The sequence below is a fragment of the Thermobia domestica genome, chromosome 1 (genome assembly GCF_964235325.1).
Source record: "Thermobia domestica chromosome 1, izTheDome1.hap1.1, whole genome shotgun sequence".
In the NCBI taxonomy this organism is placed as follows: Eukaryota; Metazoa; Arthropoda; class Insecta; order Zygentoma; family Lepismatidae; genus Thermobia; species Thermobia domestica.
This window is the reverse complement of record NC_137454.1, coordinates 224,590,356-224,611,431: the sequence shown is the minus strand read 5'-3', so window position 1 is coordinate 224,611,431 and position 21,076 is coordinate 224,590,356. Positions and strand designations below refer to the sequence as shown.

The following is a 21,076-nucleotide window of genomic DNA, read 5'->3' as shown; positions in this document are numbered from 1 at the left end:
TTTGGCCTTGTCAGTACACGGTAGATAGATGGTAAAGCAATAAAATTCTGTGCTAAGTAGCCTCATAATTATTCGTAATGATAATGATACAGTGAACCATCAAATGATTTAAGAATGGCATTGTGTTGTGTTGTGTTGCAGCAGCGCATGTCAATTCGCTGTTAAAAGAGTTCTTCTCGGTAATGGTCGAATGCGCCGGTAGGAAGCCAACTCCACCTGACTTTTGTTTCTAGCGATTGTTATCGTTCTATAATACAAAAGACCTTGGATTTTCTCACAGTTAACGAAGATGACTTCGGCATGTAGGATGTTTTTTCGTATAGAAATCTTAAATACCAGAAGGTGGTGTCATCTTGGAAGATAATTACCTCGTGATCTGTTAGACCTCGATGTCATAACGGGGAAATACGAGGCGAGATTTATTTAAATTATTTTCGTAAATATTTTAATTCCGCATATGAAAGAATAGATGCTGTAGGTATTTCTATTCATTTCATTTATATAAAGGTTACGCATTCAGAAAATATAAAATTTTTAAATAACAAGCAAAACCTACTACTGTCGAAGAAACGAATTACATATTGAATTATACCACATCCACAGAACGTTCATAATTGACCAACTCTCATTGCCATGATAACTCTAGAAACAATACATAAAGACTGCGACAGTCAAAGATAGCAACTATGGAAAGTGTCAAAAATTTCTATATATAATAATAGTCCAATAATAATCGGAAAATTTGCATTCTTAACAGCTAATCAGCGATGAGACTACAACATATCAGAATGTAGATAACTGACCAGTTCTCATTGCCATGATAACGATAGCAACAATACATTTAAGGCTGGCAACGAAGCCGAAGTTAGCAACAATGAAAATATCTTAAAACTCCAATGCATAATAATGCACATAATAGCAGAATTCTCAGCAGTGAGCCTACAACATTTCCGCCCCTCTGAATTTCGTATCACAGACAGACAGACATGAACGCCAGACAGTAGAAGGAGCTTATTCTGTAATTCGCTCCTTAAAAAAACGAAAAAAGTTAGAAAAAATGAGTCACTTGTGCAACTATCTGATTATTTTCGAATTGCACCACTAGCTTCATTGATAGCGCATATCCAACTCTTACGTATACTGTATTCTCTTACGTATTCTGTAAAATAAATGATAACCAAAGAAATTATACTAATAAGCCAAATATATTTGTTTTTATGAATGTATTAGAACAACTAGAAGACCCAGAGTTTGTCAACACAAACTTACATCAAAAGGAAAACAAATTAATTTAATGCAATGGGAAAGATAAAATAAATTTTGAATAAGGGATAACGCGAACTAAGAACGGGACCGGGGTATTTTAACCACTTCCGATTTCGGTAGAGTGCACCTGGTTGTGATAATGTATTCTCTTGAGAACCTGACTCGATTCTAGAAAACCGCTTGTTACTATCTGTTATTTTTGTTCTATGAAGATATACTGGATACGCTGATACCGGAAATAATTAATTTGAACTACTTCCGGTTTGAATATAAAGTTAATGGAAGAGAGAGAACCTATTCGGAAAGATAAAAGGAATCTTATCCAAGACAATGTTTAAAATTGAGAATGGACAATTTAGATAGAAAATAAAGTAGCCATATTTGACCTAAAATTGAAGAATATTTAATTTACTTAATGCTATTCCCATACCAAAATAAAATGAAATAGCAAAATTTACAATGAAGACTGTAAAATAACATTGACGGAATTAAAAATGCCTGAGCGTACACACTTGCTTGACACATTTCACATGAATGTTACTAATATTTTAGAAATTACCTATAATACAGTAATCTTTGTGGTACAATATTTTTAAAAAAAGCATTCACGAGTACCATACAGCGGTCATTTCCAACTAGTCATTGTATGACGTTCCTATAACGACTCAGAGCAATAGGTAGACGCAAGGAGGAGAAGGAGTGAGGCGGGAGAAAGGTGCTAGATTAGGGATTAATATTAGGAATTAGATTTCTGGGCTTTCGCCACCTATGGTCATGTTAGCCCGTCACACATATAAGGGATGTCCCCGGGGAATTGGAGAGGAAGAAAGGAATTGGAAAGGGAGGAAGCGACGTGGGACTATGATGTTAGGTAACATCTCGGCATTTGTCTAGTGTAAATGAGGAAAATGCAGGAAAACTCACATAGGATGTCTGGTCTGAAAAAGCTCTTACACCTTTTCGACCGAAATTGAACCCGGGACCGCTAGCGCCAAACGCGAGAGTGTTAGTGACTATGCTACGCGAGGCCATTAAGAAAGGTGTTAGAATAGTGTTGCCAGAACAAGAATAATTATGAATCCACCACGATGTTACTGCAAACCCATTGACATTCGTGTTTGGCTGTGACACTACTTTTTATCAGGTTTTAAAACTTGTTTTTTATGAATATTTAAATGTTTCACTGCGAATAGAAGACAACTGTGACGTCACAGAGCATCGTAGGTAATTGTCATGCAGTAGTCGTAAAAGTTTCTGTATTGACGATCTTTTCAGTACTTTTTCAGTCTGAGCAATAGAGGGTAATGCATAGATGGCCATTTTGACTTGTACTCGCTCGGGCTCCCATTCTTCAATTGGGTCTGCGCCACTGGCGAACCCACGCGAAGGTTCACCAAATCCGGACCCGCCCCCCCCCCCCTCCAAATTTTGTAGCTTGACTAACGTTTGTACATTTCCTGAACACAACTATGCTTGTTAGCAGAGAAGTGACTGATGTAGCATAGTAAAGATTTGATTTTACACCTCTTCTGTACTCTTTCTTTTCTTTTATAACAATAACGAGTTATATATTTTTTTCTGAGATTATAGGTGGCAGTAATTAACAATTGCTTATCGTCTTTGCAAGTCCAGCTTAACATAGGTTCAATACCACATAGACACAGTATCTTGAAGTCAGTGGTGCTATTTAGCCGGTTCGCACCGGTTCTCTAGAACCGGTTGTTAAAACATTTCGAGTTCGCAGAACCGTTTGTTATACCCAGACATCCATAACAGCAAATTTTAGTCAGTTATACCCAGGAACAGTAAATTTAATGTAACTATATTCTTAGAAATTCTTACAGCTACAGGGTTAAACAAACGATCTCTCAGAACAAGGTATGATTGTTTATTTCTTAATCTTAAATGCTCAGATATCAAGAAATAGAACTGGAATTCACATGAATGTTGTGGTGTGGGTTATTTATATTTGAAACGGGTACTTACCATTATCAATAATTGTTGATCCATTGCTGGATTAAGGTCTTTCCAGTACTTTTTGACAGCCATTTATTTTGGATAATTCTTCAATATTAGGATGTTGTGTAGGTTTCTACTTGTCACTTGTGGTATCCAGTAAAATTTTTGCTTTTGTCTAGTGTGATTTGCTTCCTAAGAGTGTTATATCTATCTACCATCCATGTCATCTACTATCTCTCTGTCTCTCTGTCTCTCTCTCTCTCTCTCTCTCTCTCTCTCTCTCTCTCTCTCTCTCTATATATATATATATATATATATATATATATATACCGATTATTAAAAAGTAATTAGAATAACACCACTGCTTCTCCACCTCAAAATTGGTTTCATCGCAACAAAAAATTCCGGGTGCGCGCCTGGCCTCCACGCACTCGGTCGCGCGCTCACTAACTTGTTTGTTCGTCAATAAGATTTGAGGAGCTCCTTCGTGGCTAAGCGGGTAGCGTACGCGCCTCTGACGTGGAGACCCGGGTTCGATTCCCGGCGGGGCTCATGTGGTTTGGATCCCACGTTAAACTGTAAGTCAACGTCTCGTATACCCTCACTGCAGAAAGAGATGCTAAACTCAAAATCAATCAAATTGAAATAAGACTTGGACTCGCGTTCAATTATTGAGCCCGGTGTCTTGCGCTCATGAGTTTGAACATTCCTGGTGCAGTGGGGCCCTAAGTTAAAATGTAGATCAATTTTCAGTTCAATTCGTTTTCATGCAATATGCCTTCTCTAATGAAGGGTAGTTTCCAGATCTCAAATCTGTTATTCATTGTCCCTGGAGATTGTATCGGGAGACATTAAACACGTGTAGCTGAAGATGTATATAATGCATCTTTGTAGACGTATTTTATTATTATTATTATTGTTAATGATGGTGATGTTATATTATTGTTGATGAAGGTCTTCTGAGAATATCGTGGCCGAGGATCTGCCCTTTCCGTGTGACCCTGTGGGGTGAACCACCAGAAGAAGCGACCTCGCCATGGGAAGGAAAAAAAAAAAAATCAAGCGCTCAAGGGCAGAAATTGCTCGGGCGAAGAGACACGGAATGAAGAAAGCCCGCCACTATCTACAGACAGAGGGAAACGCACTTCCTGCGTCGTTTTTTGATCTGATGATAGCATATAGCAGTCATTGTAGAAGTCGGCCAGGTGGTCGCTAGGTAACTTGTGTTATGTAGCGTAACCGCAGACAACATACAGTACAGGCAAGTCCCGCCAATATATGTATAAACGTAATGCCGTCCATATACAGTGTTCGCAAAGTGTGAAAAACTGACAATGTGTTCGGTAACTGTGTTACGTGGTGGTTACATGTGTGCATTAATTCCAAGAAACTTGTAGTGAAAAAGCTTGTTTTTTATTTTGCTGTTAATCTTATTTTTGCACTTGTTCAGATTATACAGTGGTGTCAAAAGTGATTAACAATGTAACTTAAACAGTACGTGCTTTCTAAAATTCTTTTAATCCTGTTGAAGAAGTTCTAGTTGCAACATATTCTGCACAGTGGCATTTGTTTAAAAATGTAACGGATTTTTTTACAAAAGTAGTGTTGGCACCCAGTTTTTCCCATAGTTAGTTAAATCTTCGAATAGTGATGTTTTGCCTATTACGTTCACTTATGTTCAGTGCTTCTCTGAGCAGTTTTTATTTTATATGACTCGATGTGTTCAATACTTCTTACAGTGAAACAAGTTGTGAAAGTTTGGTAAAAGTTTGTGTAGTGGTACTGTACAATCAATATGTGAAACTTTTTGGAACTTCAAATGGTATATATTGCTCAAAAAGAACCAAGTGAACTGATTCCTCGTAAATTACTTATATTTATCTCCTTGTAAAAGAACCTCCTCCCCCGTAATGTGGTTCCGTAGATAGTTTTTAATTAGACAATATCTTGAGAACGAATTAAAGTATTGGAGTATTTTAAACGAAAGTATTCATTGAACTATCTTCTGTTATATATTTATATGTATAACATTAATAGAAAATTCTTATTAAAATGGAATTATTTTTTAAATAATATTTTAAACATAAATTCAACCTGCACATTATGTCTTTTTAAATAGAGTAGTTTTCTGAAAGGAAAAGAAAAATGATGCACGGTCAAGTTTTTCAGGGCCTAATATGCAATAATTTTATTTTCCGTTTTCATAAGTGATTAGCACTAGAAAAATCATTTAACAAAACGAATCTATTATTAAAATAATTGTGGGATATCACACTTACAGTGGGCAGTGTTAAACGTTCTAGGGTTTAAATTACCAATACTGCTATAAATAATATAATAATAATTCTTAGTGATATTAAAAAAAAAAAAAAGTAAATCTGAAATTCCAATGTCCTTGAAAACTGCATCTTTTCGGTCCAGCCAGCACTTTATATAACTTAACAATATAAGTGAGTATTTGTTCATATACTCTTACAATGGTTCAGAATATATTGGTGGGCGGTTTTGGTCCTCACATATGAGTATGAAACCATACACTTTTTGACCTTTCTAACCCTTCTCTTACAAACATCAAATGACGCGTTTATATGTGTATATATGTGTATATACATATGTGGTGAGTGTGTTAGTGTCTTTACAACACACACACACATCCGTAAATACCTCATACACCGTTATGTGATACGCTCCGATATATAGCAAGTAGAAAAAGACTTCTGGGGGCGGTACCAAAGCGAAGGATTGGAGAGAAATGAAAGTTACAAAACTTTGTGTGGAGTTATATGTTATAGGCGCATTGGTAAGAAAGACTTAATTGCTAATTCCATGTCTTTAGGCTGTGAAAATGCCAGACAGGAAGATTTTTTTTTTTTTTTGGCTAGTACAAAGTAGCACGTGAGTGTTCAAAGCGACGTTTTGAATTGAACAGAAATATTAAAACAAAAAGTTAAGAGAAGAAAGGAAAAGAACACACGAACAACACGTTTTGTGAGGTGTTTCGTTTTATTTTGTTGGCAATTGATGGGTTGAATCCTCAGTGTCCATTGTGCGTGTGTAGTGAATGTGTGTGTGTTTTCCACGACTCTCCGTGGCATGCTAAAAGATTCCTCTTTTTCCCGCCCCCTTTCGGTTGTTGTTGGCTGACTGCGTGTGGAACGTCTCTTGCATGGTTCTGGAAGGCGTTAAGGATCACAAATAATGCTGAAGTTCTGTCCAGGCGGACGACGAAGGGATTACACGGTCAGTAAATATTAAAATATATTTAATTGTTCATTGTATAGCTATACTATACTCTATATAGTGGAATTCGTGAGTGTTTCTTAAAAACTTGGTAAATACCATCAAGAATTTAATTGTGCCTAATGTAAAATAAACTGAAATTCTTCAGAGTGCCCGAAAATCAATAATTACTAATGAATATAGAATAATATTTCCTGTACGCAAGGGCGGTTTCGGTGTTTAAGCCAACCCATTGCCCACTGAGGAAAATATGAAAAAATAAACAGACCACACTTGTTCTGAAATGATATAAAATTATGAAATTTCTGTGTACGCCACTGGCTTCTGTCATTATACTCTGCTGTTTGGTAACATTGCAGTATTGAGGGAAATGAAATTTAGGTTACAGATTCTTTCAAATAATAATTAACAGATATATACATAAGGGTCTTTCTTACAACCAGAACATCATTCATGAGCCCATATATATCCCATTGATGACACGTAACCTCAAATATTAAAAATAAATAAATAAAAATGTTGCCTGCAGAAGATTCACTTCTTATTAGGTGATTTAGAATAGTGTGACATGATGTCTTCTTCCCCAGTCGAATCTTGACAGTTTTAATATAGAACTTGTGGGCAAGGATGGATTGAGTTGTCGGGCAATTGGGCAAATGTCCAGTGGATCCTACCCTTTGTATCCCTCCCTCCCGAAAAATTTATTTAATAACGAAAATAAAATGAAGAAATTTCTCTGAATTTTTTACATTATGTTTCTGGAATAACACAAAATAATTGGCGTATCTTGTGAGCCTTCGTTGGTAATAACTATTCATAGCACACCGAAGATTGACTGACCTGAAGCTACAACAAAATTACCACTTTTTTTTTCTGTAATCAAGGATCAATCTAAAATAATACTTTTGTTTAAGTATCTTTATTTCAAAATTGTTATAATTATAGACATAATAATAAGATGTCTATAGCAACATAGCCTATGAATGACATAATACCCTCTCTCTGGCTAATTGATATGACGCCAATTTTTATTTCTTATTGGCTGCAAACGAAGGGTCAAATGCATTTTGGGGGATGGTAGCAATTTTTTGTATATCGAAAACTATATTTTTAAATTATTTGACCTACATTACAATATAACATATCAGGGGAGGGGGCAGTTGGGAGGTGCTCGCTCCTATGCCCCCTTTGGCGTCGTTATTCTGTTGCATCCCCCAAATATCTGTACCATCGCCGTTTTCAGGGTGCTAGTGCACTTTTGTCTGTGTGAAGGGGTTATAGAATATCAGCATATAATTTCTCCCATACCCATTTATTACTATTTTCGTGTATAATGCAGGCGAGTTTCGACAAGAAGGTGAACAGCTATGTCATTGGTTTGAAACTTAACACAAGCCCTTTTAATTTGATTAAAGTTACACATTTAATATAAAGTACTTGAATTAAAATTAAATAATGATGGTAATGATAATGTAAAAGTTTCTGGCCCCTCTACAGTTGAATGTTTCTTATTGTAATAGCCTCATATCTTTAACAGAAAATATCCATGCTGTGATATCATGTACTGTCTTCATAGAAATAATTTCGAAGATCACTTTAAGAATGCAACACAGCTCAGAACTGATACTGCGACGGGACAACCATCGCTCACGTTAGACACTACTTTTAGTTTATGTACTGATATTTGCTGCATTTATCACTTTCAATATACTTGGAATTTTGCCTAAACCGTATGCTATATAAATGAATCTCCGTGGACTTCGGAACATACAATTTTCAATATCAGAAGAGATAACAGCAGAACACCCTCATGTTTATAAGGTTAGCGTATGCATCTTTGTTCGAGACCCAAATTTGACTTTTGGAGGGAGCTCATATGGTTAGGATCCCATTAAGCTGTAGGTTCATATTTCATATGACCTCGTTGCCGAAAAGGGACACTACATACCATACTTCTTCTTGACTACTCCTCACTTCAGGCTCTTGCAAAAATTCCTAGTAACGTCAATGGATATCAAGCAATGATGACACCAGAGAGAACGGAAGGAGGCGAGCGCCCACCGGTGGATATATCTGAACATTCGACTGCCCGCCAAAGCATACTGTAGTGAAATATAGGTCAAATAATATAAAAGTATTCTTTACGGTATACAGTAAAGATAGTCCCATAACTTCTCTGCCCCCACCTACCCCAAGAAATTAAAGCTGGCGTCATTGATATGAAGCAGACTGAGTTATCACTGGCAACTCTATAGTAACACCGAAAGAAGATTATGTACTAGGTAAAGTATTATCAAATCTTTCAAGTAGTGAGTCATTACTGTCCTACACGCGTGTCACGTAAATAGCATAGTTGTGATAATAGCCATTAAGGGCAGGAAGAAAAATGATACAGAATGCAACGTACTACTAGCAGAGATTTTGTACAGCTCTCCGGAAGTACATCTAAATTAAAGCCCAGAACTACAAGAAGTAAATCAAATTGAGCTTAGAACAATTACTGTTATTGCTGTGTACTTTGAATTCACTGATAGAAGGAAAACCATCTAAAACTTGCATTTGCAATTCAGAGAGATATAAGTGAAACGGCTGTACAGTTAAATAAGTTAAATCACAATTACGGTAATTCTTTTTGTATGTAACAGGAAGTTAAACTGACTCATATGTTACGCGTGTCTTTCTTTAGATTCTTATAATCAAAGTGGTGTATAGGCTAGTTTAGACATGGTGAACTGTACGTTACAGTTTTGTAGCAGGAAATTATTATATTATTATATCCTAAAAATTTTGTTTTTTAAATTCTAGTTCTAGGATATTACTATTGTAGACATGCTTAGAAAAGTTTCTTTTTTTTATTTTTTTAAATAATTTTTAACCCCTTCCGCTCCAGGTTTTACTTGACTGCTCTGGCCCCAAATAACAGATTTTCAACATTATCAGAACAATAATTTTTAATGTGTATATACATCTTCTCTTGATGTTAATATAATAAATATGACAAGCTGTCGTATCAAGATGTTTAGTAATGCTGATACTGAGTGACACGCTCCTCTCGAAAATGCCAAGCAAGAACAAAAGTAGATTCTTGTAGAGAAATCGTGACGTATGCAAGTACGTCACTAATACGGAAGATATTACATATACTTAAGCCGTTAATTAAAGCGTCTCCAGACACAACGCTGACGAGCTTAATAAAAACCATTTATTCATCCTCAGGGAGCGCATCCAGAGACTCAATCTTTTAAATCTATACCCAGCATGGTACTGGTATTTAGTGTTGCTCACGAGATGAGAAGTAAGGTTTCGTAAGTCTCGTAAATTTTATAGAATTATCATTTGGCCTCGATTCTCGAAAAAAAATTCTCATCGTGTTTCGAAACTCGAAAAAAAAAAAGTTTCTGTAGGAATAGGGTGAAAAACACTTAAAAATGTTGTACTAAGCATCAAGAAGTTAGGAATTATTCTGTGTACCTTCAGTTATTTGAGTTTGATAGATTATAATTCATGTAGTTCTTTAAATATTGTACGGGGCTCTTAAGTGTTTGTAGTGTCTGGAATTACAAGATATATCGATACAGTACATATATATATATATATATATATATATATATATATATATATATATATATATATATATATATATTATATAATATGGCGCAAGTTAGTTGTATCATTAGTTTTGGGAATAACAAAAATTTGTGGTTATTCTGAAAGAAAATTGAGGTGGTTAGTGCTGACTTCATTTTACGTAAAGTTTAGGATAGAGACTGCTACACCAAACACACCACTTTCTCGTTTTATCTTCGAAAATATCTCGTCTCGTTCTGTATATTTTTGTTCAAAATTTATGCAGTGATTTCTTTCTTAATTCCTTGTACAAGTTATCATGAAATCACTAACGATCTTTGAACATAACTAATGTTCTTACATTTCGAATTATGTTTCTGTTGAATGATAAATTGATTACAATTATCTGAAGCAAGCGCATATAAACGTTTCTCTACTTATGAGATCGCAGGCTAGCTTTAGTGCTCTCAAAATACTTCTCTATTTACATTGTAGACGTTGCGTTTGTATTTTATAGTTTGACCTGAGAACTGAGCATGACCTGCCGCTCTAGTCTGCGACGAGTGAATTTTGTGGTGGTCAAACACCATGTGCGTGGGTTTTCTCGGGATTCTCCCGTTTCCTCTCACTTATTTCATTCCACCGTTATCATCCATCTCGACTCACTGTCTTCTCTAGTCTCGGTGTATACTAACCTTTAAAAAAGTAACAAGTTTACTGTCTAGAAAACAAAAATAACTGCAGTGAAGTCGTACGTGCTGACCACACACATCTGACTGGATATAACCCTTTACAAACTGATACGTCAGAGAGTTCTATTTAGCAAGGAAGAAGTACGTACATAACTTCCATGAAATATGAAATTTGTAAAAGGAACTTTTTTTTAAATGAATTAAGGCATGCAAATGATTACAAGTAGTAAGGGCGTCACTGTTTGGACGCCCTGGAGTAATTGTGTCACCGTTAGGGTAAAGACAAATAAATCTACTACTTAAAAGTTTTTTCTACGTATACAGTAAATAAATAAATAATCTAGTCCAACAGAATCACAAGTAGCAGTATCACGTGAACACTATATGTGAAGGAATTCCTTTAGAACATTGAAAAATAACTGAATGGGTATGCAACCAATATGACTTCTAAGTATGGTTGGTTTGCATACTACGTAGGTGTTATTCAACTTTTATAAACCTGCATGGGAATGTATGGTGGACTATATCTTCGGATCGATTGGATGGATTACCTTCATCAACGAAGTAGATTTGAACTTTTCCTCTTCACATCCTGGCCAAAATTGATGCTGATCCATCAAGTATAGTTCTGGAGATTAATTTTGTTTCCTGGATGTTTTGCCGGACATAACACATACGGATAGACAGGGTAAATATATAACTGAATATTGGAGGATGAGCTAAACTCCTTAACCCTAGGGACACCAAGGGGGGAGCCTCTGAGGCCCACGGTCATTAGTTTTTAATGGAAGCCAAAATACATTGGTGTTCCTAGGGTTAATACAGACTATCAATTACTATTGACAACGTATTGCATGCTTTTTGAGAGACATAAAAATGTTTTTTTCTCAAAAACTACGCATTACAATTTACCCTTATGAGTCTCATTTTGTTAAGATGGATGTGAACTACTGTTTAATAGGGCTATGCCTTATCTTCGGAGAATATCTTTGAGGCCAATTAAAGTTTATATGTTTGTGGAAGCTTATATGATTGTGCCCAATTCTTTTGACAATATCTCGGAAACCGCAAACTCTAGAAAGATGCTGTTTCCACTGAGCGATTGCAAATTTTGTGTAGATTGCCCAGTTCTAATTGAATATTTAAAAATGTCCCTTATTGTTCCTTTATTACATTTTTAAGGCTACACTGGAAGTGTTGAAATTTTAAAGAAAGTAAAGTCAGTGGCGTATTTACGATTTTCTTTCGGGGGGGGGCTTTGCTAACTTTCGGGGAAGGCTTTGCCTGAAAATGTGAAAATTCTGCAAGATATTTCATATACTTTACTATAGTAAGTAAGATTTCGGAAGGGGGGGCTTAAGCCCGGAAGCCCCCCTCCTAAATACGCCACTGCCTACGAGTTATACTTCCAACACGTTACATTTGAATACGGATTTAGTATATCTCTCCGGAGTTTGTTTCATCGAAAAATAATAGTGAGAAACGAAGGATAATCATTTCTCCAGTCTAATATGAATCTTTATTGTTTGGAGTGTTTTGCCGAGTGAACAACATACATCACTGACGTTATAATTAATTGTGTGTGTGTGTAATGTATCTGAAACACTGATCATAAATGAATTAGAAACTCCAACCGGAAATAGGTTCAAATCTTGCAAACAGTTCGAGATACTAAAACAATAATCCAAAAAAATCTCCCCTTTATAATACCCCTTGCCGACTTATAACAAGACGTCGTCCTTGTGTCTGTGAAGGGACATGTATAGATGTTGGGAGGAATGACAAGGAGATTCATGCTCATATGTGAATGATGTGCTGTGTAGAGAAAGCAGGTTCAGCTAGTAAAGTTTAAATATAAATCCTAGTTTTAAGCTATATTTAACTAATGATCTGTATTCACTGTCGTCTTTCTATTGCTCTAATGAAAAACTAAATGAGAGTATAATACAGTATCATTTCCATCTTAATAGGTCGCGCGGTTATCGTACGTCAATTTTTTCAGGTTTACAAAAATATTTTTTCACGATTTTCTCGAAATCTACACATGAGGATTTGTGTCATATCATTTTGTTCTGCACGACGAGTTTTGTTGGTTGATATTTCATCCCATCTCTGAACATTTTTTTCCGTTAAACACTAATAATGTTGAATTATCGTAACTCCGAAATTTGGGTTAATTTCTAAGGGAAATGAACAGTTAAAAAAAGAGGTGAAATTCCTGCAAATAAAAATATCTGATTGTAAGCCCACAAGCCCGGATCTCTGTATTTTGTTCATGATTTATTGTGTAATTGTAATGGCACTACTGGGCCGGAACCGATAGTGATCTTTGCGTTACATAGCAGTCTTTTAAAGGCATACTCCCATATTCTGGTGTGACTTAAATAATGATTGTAGTCTCTAGCACATTTTTTTGATACATGTAAAACGTAATTTAAACATAATTATTTAAATATTTTCTACTTATTACTTTAACATAAAAACTATGTCTTATTACGATTTCCGAAATTATTATCTTTGTAGTTGTTGTTGTTTAGTTATTTATTTAAGTAGCAAATTCTTGTGTTTTATTTTTCTCTCTTTCTTTCTCTTTACATCTTATGCAACCGAGAAAGTACTAAAATGTATGTAACAACTTTTACTATTTATGGCTGCTGGGTATAAATTTCTCTTTCGGAACATGCTTCTATATAGGATTAAGTAGCACGGGCAATAGGATTCACTTCGTGATTATATTTTACAGTGCAATGCAAAACATTTATGTATAGATTAGTTTGTTTCCTTAGTTTTGTGGAATATCTTTATTTCATATTTTTTTTTTTTTTACATAATATTGTGTATTATACATGTTATAACTAAAGAAACAGTAATATGAGAAATATACACTAGGATTGCTCATGAGATGAGACCTAACAGGGCTTTTCTAATAGAGTTGAGTTGAGTTGTTGATTTTGAGTTTAGCGTCCCTTTCAGCTGCGATGCTATATGAGACCTACTGATTAACGTGGAATCCGAACCACATGAGCTCTCGCCAGGAATCGAACCCAGGTCTTCTACGCGAAAGGTGCATCTGCTGACCGCTTAGCCACGAAGGAGCTCTGCTTTACCAATAGAAACAGATACTCTTCCAGATGATATCTCTTTCATGAACCAAGTTTCGAGACGGGAAATCCTCAACTCGTATCTTGTGTGTATCTCTATGATATATTAGAACAAGACAACATTAGTGAGGATATTAGAGGGTTATAGTCTTCCCACTTTCTTGAAATTCTGAAGTCATAAAAGATAATATGACATAAGTTACAATATTAAATCGTCAGAATCGTTTTAAATCGGCAAACTCCCTGCACTCTAACGACATCTGTTAGGGCGACAGTTAACTATTAATTAGAGGAAGTAGCATTACGCAAGTCTGAAACGTTTCCCTTTTATAATAAGGTGTAATAGACTGAAAATTCAAAATTCTCAGAAAAGGCAATACTTTTCAAATTCTTATTCAAAAAACTACTTTCAAATTCTTGTTGATTTAAGATGTCAAATTTTTGCTTCATGGTACTGGATGTTTTTTTTTTCTTTTCTTTTTTTGGGGAAATAAAATAATTCGGACTTAACTGTAGTAATGATTTCTATTAGGCTTGTATTGCGCATATAAACAATATATTCAGAGTTAAAAGTACTTTGGGGATTTTCAGTACTTTCTGTTTTATTTTTATACCAAATTCTCTGGTGCTACAGAACGCGAGTGACTATGACAGACAATGGTATACGTTCAGCTGGTTGATGAATTCAGCATTTCAACTTCGCAGCAATATTATTTCTGGTACTTTAATCTCCGAATCTAGTTGTCTAATTATCTGATATTGCGGGATAATTTGTATTTCACACCTGGAATCGAACCTGGAACCATAGTGTGCACTATCTTATTGGCTAAAAGCTAACAATTTTTATACAGCGGACGAAAATAAAAGAAATTATCTCAGTGGTAGTTGCAAAACGAGTATACTACTTCCTTTGATTTGAACTTGAAAATGTAGCAGATTTAGTGCGATTTCATTGTAACTGTCAGCAAGGATCAAACTTTTAAAGAACCGTACCTTCCTGTAAAGGCTGATCGGATGGTAACAAACCAGAATTCGTAACATAGATTTGGCTACCACTTGTTACGAATTATCACAGATTACTGTTATTATTTCTGGTATCTATTTATCATATTAGACTGATACAAAACCATTTGTTTGTCACTCAACTTTATCCAACCAGAGAAGAAAATTTAATTCCACATATTGTGCAATGCAATGAAAATATTTAAGTTAAATCAGATTGTTCTATTTTCTTAGAATGTAGAGTGCAAGATTGAGTTTGAGCCAGAACTCTAAGACAGAGTAGTTTAAGTTGAGTTCACTTTACATTCATACACACGGTACATAAGTACAAACAAGTTAAATATTTTGGAGAGGCTTAAGATAGTTACGGGGACTGAGCCCCAGTGGCCATCTCCTGGCTACGGGTCTGAACTGAACTATGAGATGAAAAGCATTGAAATATGTTATATTATTACATAAATCGTGTAAGTGCTACATATGTAATACAAAAAGTTGCAGTTAGACCCTTTACAACTTAAGGTCGATGTAAATAACATTAATGTTCGTGAGTTTTTTTTTTTTTTAAAGTTTTCGACTCTGCAATAGTTTCAACATCTCTTCCAACATCATATTTTGTGTCTCCTTTCACTTACAAAGCATAACAACTGAACTTTCTTTCTCTCTTTCTCTTTTGCTTGAAAAGAGAGCATCATATAGTTACGGACGAATGGTTAAATTTTTAGTAGTACTTTATACATTCAGTTCTTTTCTTCTTAATTTAAACTCTGGATCCAGTCTTATGCATGCGTTAATTGTTGTCAAGGAACATGCGTAAGGCATGCAGAATGATACATGAAAATAGAAAAAAAATAAGTTGATAAAGAAAAAGGAATGGAAATTGGTCTATTTTTTTGCTTTTCCTTTCTTTTAACCTTGTTCTCTAGAGACCTCCCTGCCCGAGGTGAAAGCCTCGAGTCTGCAATTAAAATAACTCTACTGAACTGCATTCCTTCCTGAAACACGAGGGGAGTTCCGTAACAAATTATCATGCAAATCTTTTAAGTACAGATTTTCTTCTTTGCCACTGATAGCACTGTTCATTAAGGGCTCACAGACTTTGGTAAAAAGGCAAGACACAAAGAGTATCTGTTTTTCATAATTACCGTTAAAAGTTTGTTCCAATTTTCAAAGTTTTTATATAAATTTTCTTTCAAGCATTCTCATGCATTGAAATTAATAAATTGGAAGTGCTTAAATTTTGCTTTTATAGCATCCTAACGAATTAAAAATATATATAAAAGTGTTTAATTTCTATAAATAGATTCTGGTAGTTCTTCAACTGTAGTATTGTGGTAGGTGTTGATTGAAGCGAGCATGAGGAAGCTTTTACCATTCGACTCAACACATATATCTGTGTATCTATCCGTCCAGGCTTTCTTCCAGAAAATTTTAGTCAGGAGAATGTGAAGAAGCTACAATGGAACAATATTTTCTAAAGAATGTGCTCTACACAAGAGTGACCTGTAATTTAATTTACATTAGTTCCGGGAGGAGAGGATTTGTCCTTTTCCGGGTGGAGGTTTGCCTTGCCTGAAAGAAACTCTGTATCTGTCTGTTTAATTATTCATCGATAATTTTGGTATAAAAGTATCCTATTTTAATGAAACTTCTAGCAAGAAACAGTATTGAGTGCACACAAATATAAAACCCAGAACAACTCAGGCAATGATATATATATATATATATATATATATATATATATATATATATATATATATATATATATATATATATATATATATATATATTAAAAAGAAAAGTAATTATAGTAGTTTATGACACACATGATTTCAATGTTGCGATCACTGCGCCGGTTACAAGTGATATATTATTTAAAGGATCACGTAAACGAATGATAATAGTCGGAGCAGTGAATCGGAACAATATTATTCAATAGACAATTAACTACGAACCGCTAAATTTACAAAATGTACATGTCCTCCGGAATGTATTGTAGATTCATATATGGAACAGTCCATATGGAAAACAGAAGTAAACTAATACGAACATAACCATAACTTTAATATTTAAAGCTATTTTTCCGAAAAATCATAATAATATTAATTAGAAAGCCTATTTAGAAAAATTAATTAACCAGTATGATGAAAATAAACAAATTTATTCCAACGAAAACAAAGCTACAATATTTCTTTACAAATTAAAAATACAAATTAAAGAATATATCGTAACTAAAACTTTTTGAATTTGCCACACATTTATCATATTTACTTGAGTATTCACAAAAATTATTTTTAAAAGATGTTGGGAGCTTAGAGAATACTTTTACTAATATCTTCCGTTTTTCATGATCTTGGCGATTTATAAGGAAGTGGACGAAAAACTTCGCGCTAGTGTTATAGTATTATATTCTGTATACATTCATGATATTGAATGTACTTGTAATTTGGGGAGAACTTATTTTATATATATATATATATATATATATATATATATATATATATATATATATATATATATATATATATACAGGGTGCGGCACGTAAAACCGGCCCGTAAAGTGAACACATAAAATGAAATGTAATGTATTGAATATGATTAACTACAACACATATATGAAATGTAATGTATAGAATATGACTACTCACCTTCACAGCAGGTGCTGAAAGTGTCCTCCGCCCACTTCAACACACATGTGAGCACGATTGAGGAGATTCATATATTGTCAATTCTTGTGTTGTAATGCTATTGGTGACATCCTGGATTCTGGTCTTGAGTTCTTCAATTGTGTGTGGATTTGTTTCGTATACTCTTCCCTTTAACAGTCCCCATAAGTAAAAGTCACATGTGAACAAGTCTGGTGACCGAGGAGGCCACAAGCCTTTGCTGATTGTCCTCTCTGGTGTAAACATCTCATGCACAAGGAACAATGATGCAGCTGATGTGTGGCATGTTGCACCGTCCTGCTAAAATTAACATAACTGACGCTCCTCTTCGGTCAAGTGTGTATAAAACTTCTCCAGGATTCCCATATACACGTCACTGTTGTCTCAAAGAATATGGGCCCAATAACGCGTGTGGCGGAAATGGCACACCAAACACCAATCTTCTTATCATGCAAGGGTACCTGGTGGATTGCGTGTGGATTTTCTGTCGACCAATACCGGTTGTTTGGGGAATTTACGTACCCAGACAGGTGGAACCACGCCTCGTCACTCATGATGAGCATTAGTGGATCCAAGAAACCACTGGCAACATTGCTCAACAGCCATGAACAGAAATGCACCCTCTTCTGCAGGTCAGGCTCCTTCAGTTCTTGCACAACACTTATCCGGTAAGGTTTTAACTTCAGTCCCCTTAAAACACGTCTGCAACTTCTCTCACTCGCATGAACCTGTTGACTCAATCTCCTGGTTGACTTTCGAGGACTTCTTGTCATTATCTCCTTCACCTGCATCTTTAATTCAGGTGTGCAGACAGATGGTCGTCTGTTCCTGGGGGCATTTTGAACCGATCCTGTACGCCGCCATTTTTCAATCAATTCCTGAATGGTGCTTTTAGCTGGCACAGAACGTCCTGGAAATTTCTCCCGAAACAAATTCTTTGTTTTCACAAAAGATCCAGTGAGAATGAACCCTTCAACAATGGCAACACGCTCGGGTATCGAATACGGCATTATCACACACTGACACTCACCCGGCTTAACATAACGAGGCCTTTTTCTCAACTGGTTTCGACAAGTTTCACTGGCTGCGGCTGCACGTGACTGCTGCAGGTCACGTAAGTCGACCCGACCTCGACACGCCATCTCTTGGTAGGAAGGTAGATTATTTAAGTGTTGCCAGAAACACAATATACCAGAATATTACGACGGGTCGGTTTTACGTGCCGCACCCTGTATATATATATACATGCATACATACATACACACACACACACACACACACATATATATATATATATATATATATATATATATATATATATATAATATGAATTTTTCAGTTGTTGCAAGAACTTTATGTAAACCGATTACGAATTCCCATGCAGTTGACATTTTTTAAAAAAGAGGCTAGTGATAGCTTTCTGACAAGTGGAATCTAATTGAGACACAAACACATTCAATCTTTTTTTCAATGCTTTTACAAGTAGTGTCTGTGTCATCGTTAGGAGAATTTAAACAATAATAGATACAATCTTAAAGGTGTACATTTAACTGTGCATACTTAACGGTGTATATTTAACGATATATACTTAACGGTAACGGTGTATATTTAACGGTAACAGTGTATACTTAACGGTAACGGTGTATACTTAATTAGATATATTTAACGGTGTATCATTAACGGGGTATATTTAACGGTGTATACAATAATAAATAAATAACCCATACAAAAAAAAACTTTCAACTGTATCAGATTAGTAAAAAAAACACGTTTTAACGACATAAAAATTGGTTTATCTCGACTTTATGAAAAAACTATGCCATGAAGGAATTTGCTCTAAAACATGCCATTTTGTTCAGTTGAATGTAATGTATCAATAGGGACGTACGTAGGAATTTATTTCGGGGGTCCAAAGATTTTGAGAGGTCCAAATTCGATATGAGGATACATTATATATAAATTTGCAAAATTATCCCTAAAATTAGTCTAAATCTATATAGAAAAGTCGGAATTTCGGGGAGGGGGTAGAAACCTCTTAGATCTTATCTTGTGACAATATTATAAACAAAAAAATAAAGTTTAAGAGCTACTCATAATTTTCAACTGTAAATATTGTACTGGATACTGTGATCTTACTAGTGTAAAAATGAAATGAGGATATAGTTTATTATCGATTTAATCGTAATGTATTGATATGGTCATCTTACAGCATGAATTTTTAAGTTTCCAAAAAATATCGTGTTTCTCGATTTTCTCGGAAACTACGCATTGGGATTTATACTGATCCACTAATCCATGTCATTGTGTTCAGTTCGATGAAATCTGTTGATTGCTATATACCTCATCTTTGGGTAAAGTGTTTTGTGTTAAAACGGTAATAGGCTAATATTGTAGAATTATACCATTTTGTTCGTCAGAGTGAAGTCTTGAGATTTAAATTTCATGTACTTCCATACTAACGTAGAGCTCTGAAATTTTGTACCGATACACAAATCTTTCATCTGTAGCACATCGTTTAGTGTTTGTTATTTAGAATTAATTTACCGAACGCCTGGTGCTTATACAACCCGAGTCATCAAATAAGTGTGGTTGGTTGCAGACAACCAGGCGTTCTGCTAACAACATATCAAGCTTGAGCATGCACGTTTTATACCATTTTGCGAAAATTTTGAAAATGCAAAATGAAATGTCCCACGATTATGCACCGAGGTTAAGGGAGACGGTGATGATGAGAAGTAAATGAAATGGTGGAATGAAAGAAAGTGGGAGGAAACAGGAGAAGCCCGAAAAAATTCACGTACACGGTGTTTATCCACCACAAAACTCACTTGGCGTGAGCTGGAATCGAACCAGGGATGTTACGGCGAAAATTTTGAATTGACTATTGTGGATCATGTAACATATCCTTAGAAAATAAAATATACAAGTTCACAATTTTAAATAATGTAATGCTTTAAAGTTAGTAATACAAGAATAATTGCAAGGTATAAAGGCTTTAATAATAACTGTAAAACAATTTTAAAGAACAATGCTTATGTAAAATATACTAAAAAGGATAACTTTTTGCTGAGAAGGTGGGAGAAATGAAGAAACTAACAATATAAAATAAAATTATTGGTCAGTTTGGTCTTATTTTCTGCATTTTACTTCTACAAAGAAAATCATTTTCTTCTTTTTAGTGTTATACTTCAGTCACAAGAGAGAGCCAATCTTTTTTTTTTTTTTTTTTTGCATAATTTCTTTTTCTCATTACATTGATCTTAAAAGAATAAGCGTTTCTATAACTGAAAAGAAAAAAGTGTTTCACCGAACTGCACTGAAATTCGTGAATTGTACGTGGCGATTGAGAGGTAATAATTTGTAAACCGAGTTTTGTTAACCATTCGGTAATCAAACTGATCATACATGAAATTAATGGTGTTGAATAACTGTGTTATCTTTGAATTTTAGTCTATTAATTTCCATGAGCAATTATGTGTTTTCTTTAAAAATAAACTGGAATTTTTAGTAAGTTTGGTTTTATTGATTTGTTCTTTAAATCTAGTATTTTTTTTAGTGAAAATTAAATTTTTGTGATATTGTAGTT

The 21,076-nt window shown here is 34.9% G+C and overlaps 1 protein-coding gene across 15 annotated transcripts in view; it reads left to right on the top strand.

Annotated features, from left to right (window-relative positions):
• Positions 1–21,076, top strand: part of LOC145694314 (uncharacterized) — a 671,298-nt gene that overhangs the window by 384,925 nt on the left and 265,297 nt on the right. Inside the window, exon 1 of one of the 15 annotated variants that reach the window (XM_081770487.1) lies at positions 4,364–6,465. The exons of the other annotated variants lie outside the window; for them this stretch is intronic. Coding sequence (XP_081626613.1) covers positions 6,424–6,465 — 42 coding nt within the window. The 5' untranslated portion in view covers positions 4,364–6,423. Of the gene's footprint in view, positions 1–4,363; positions 6,466–21,076 lie in introns of those variants that run through there. 15 annotated transcript variants of the gene reach the window in all.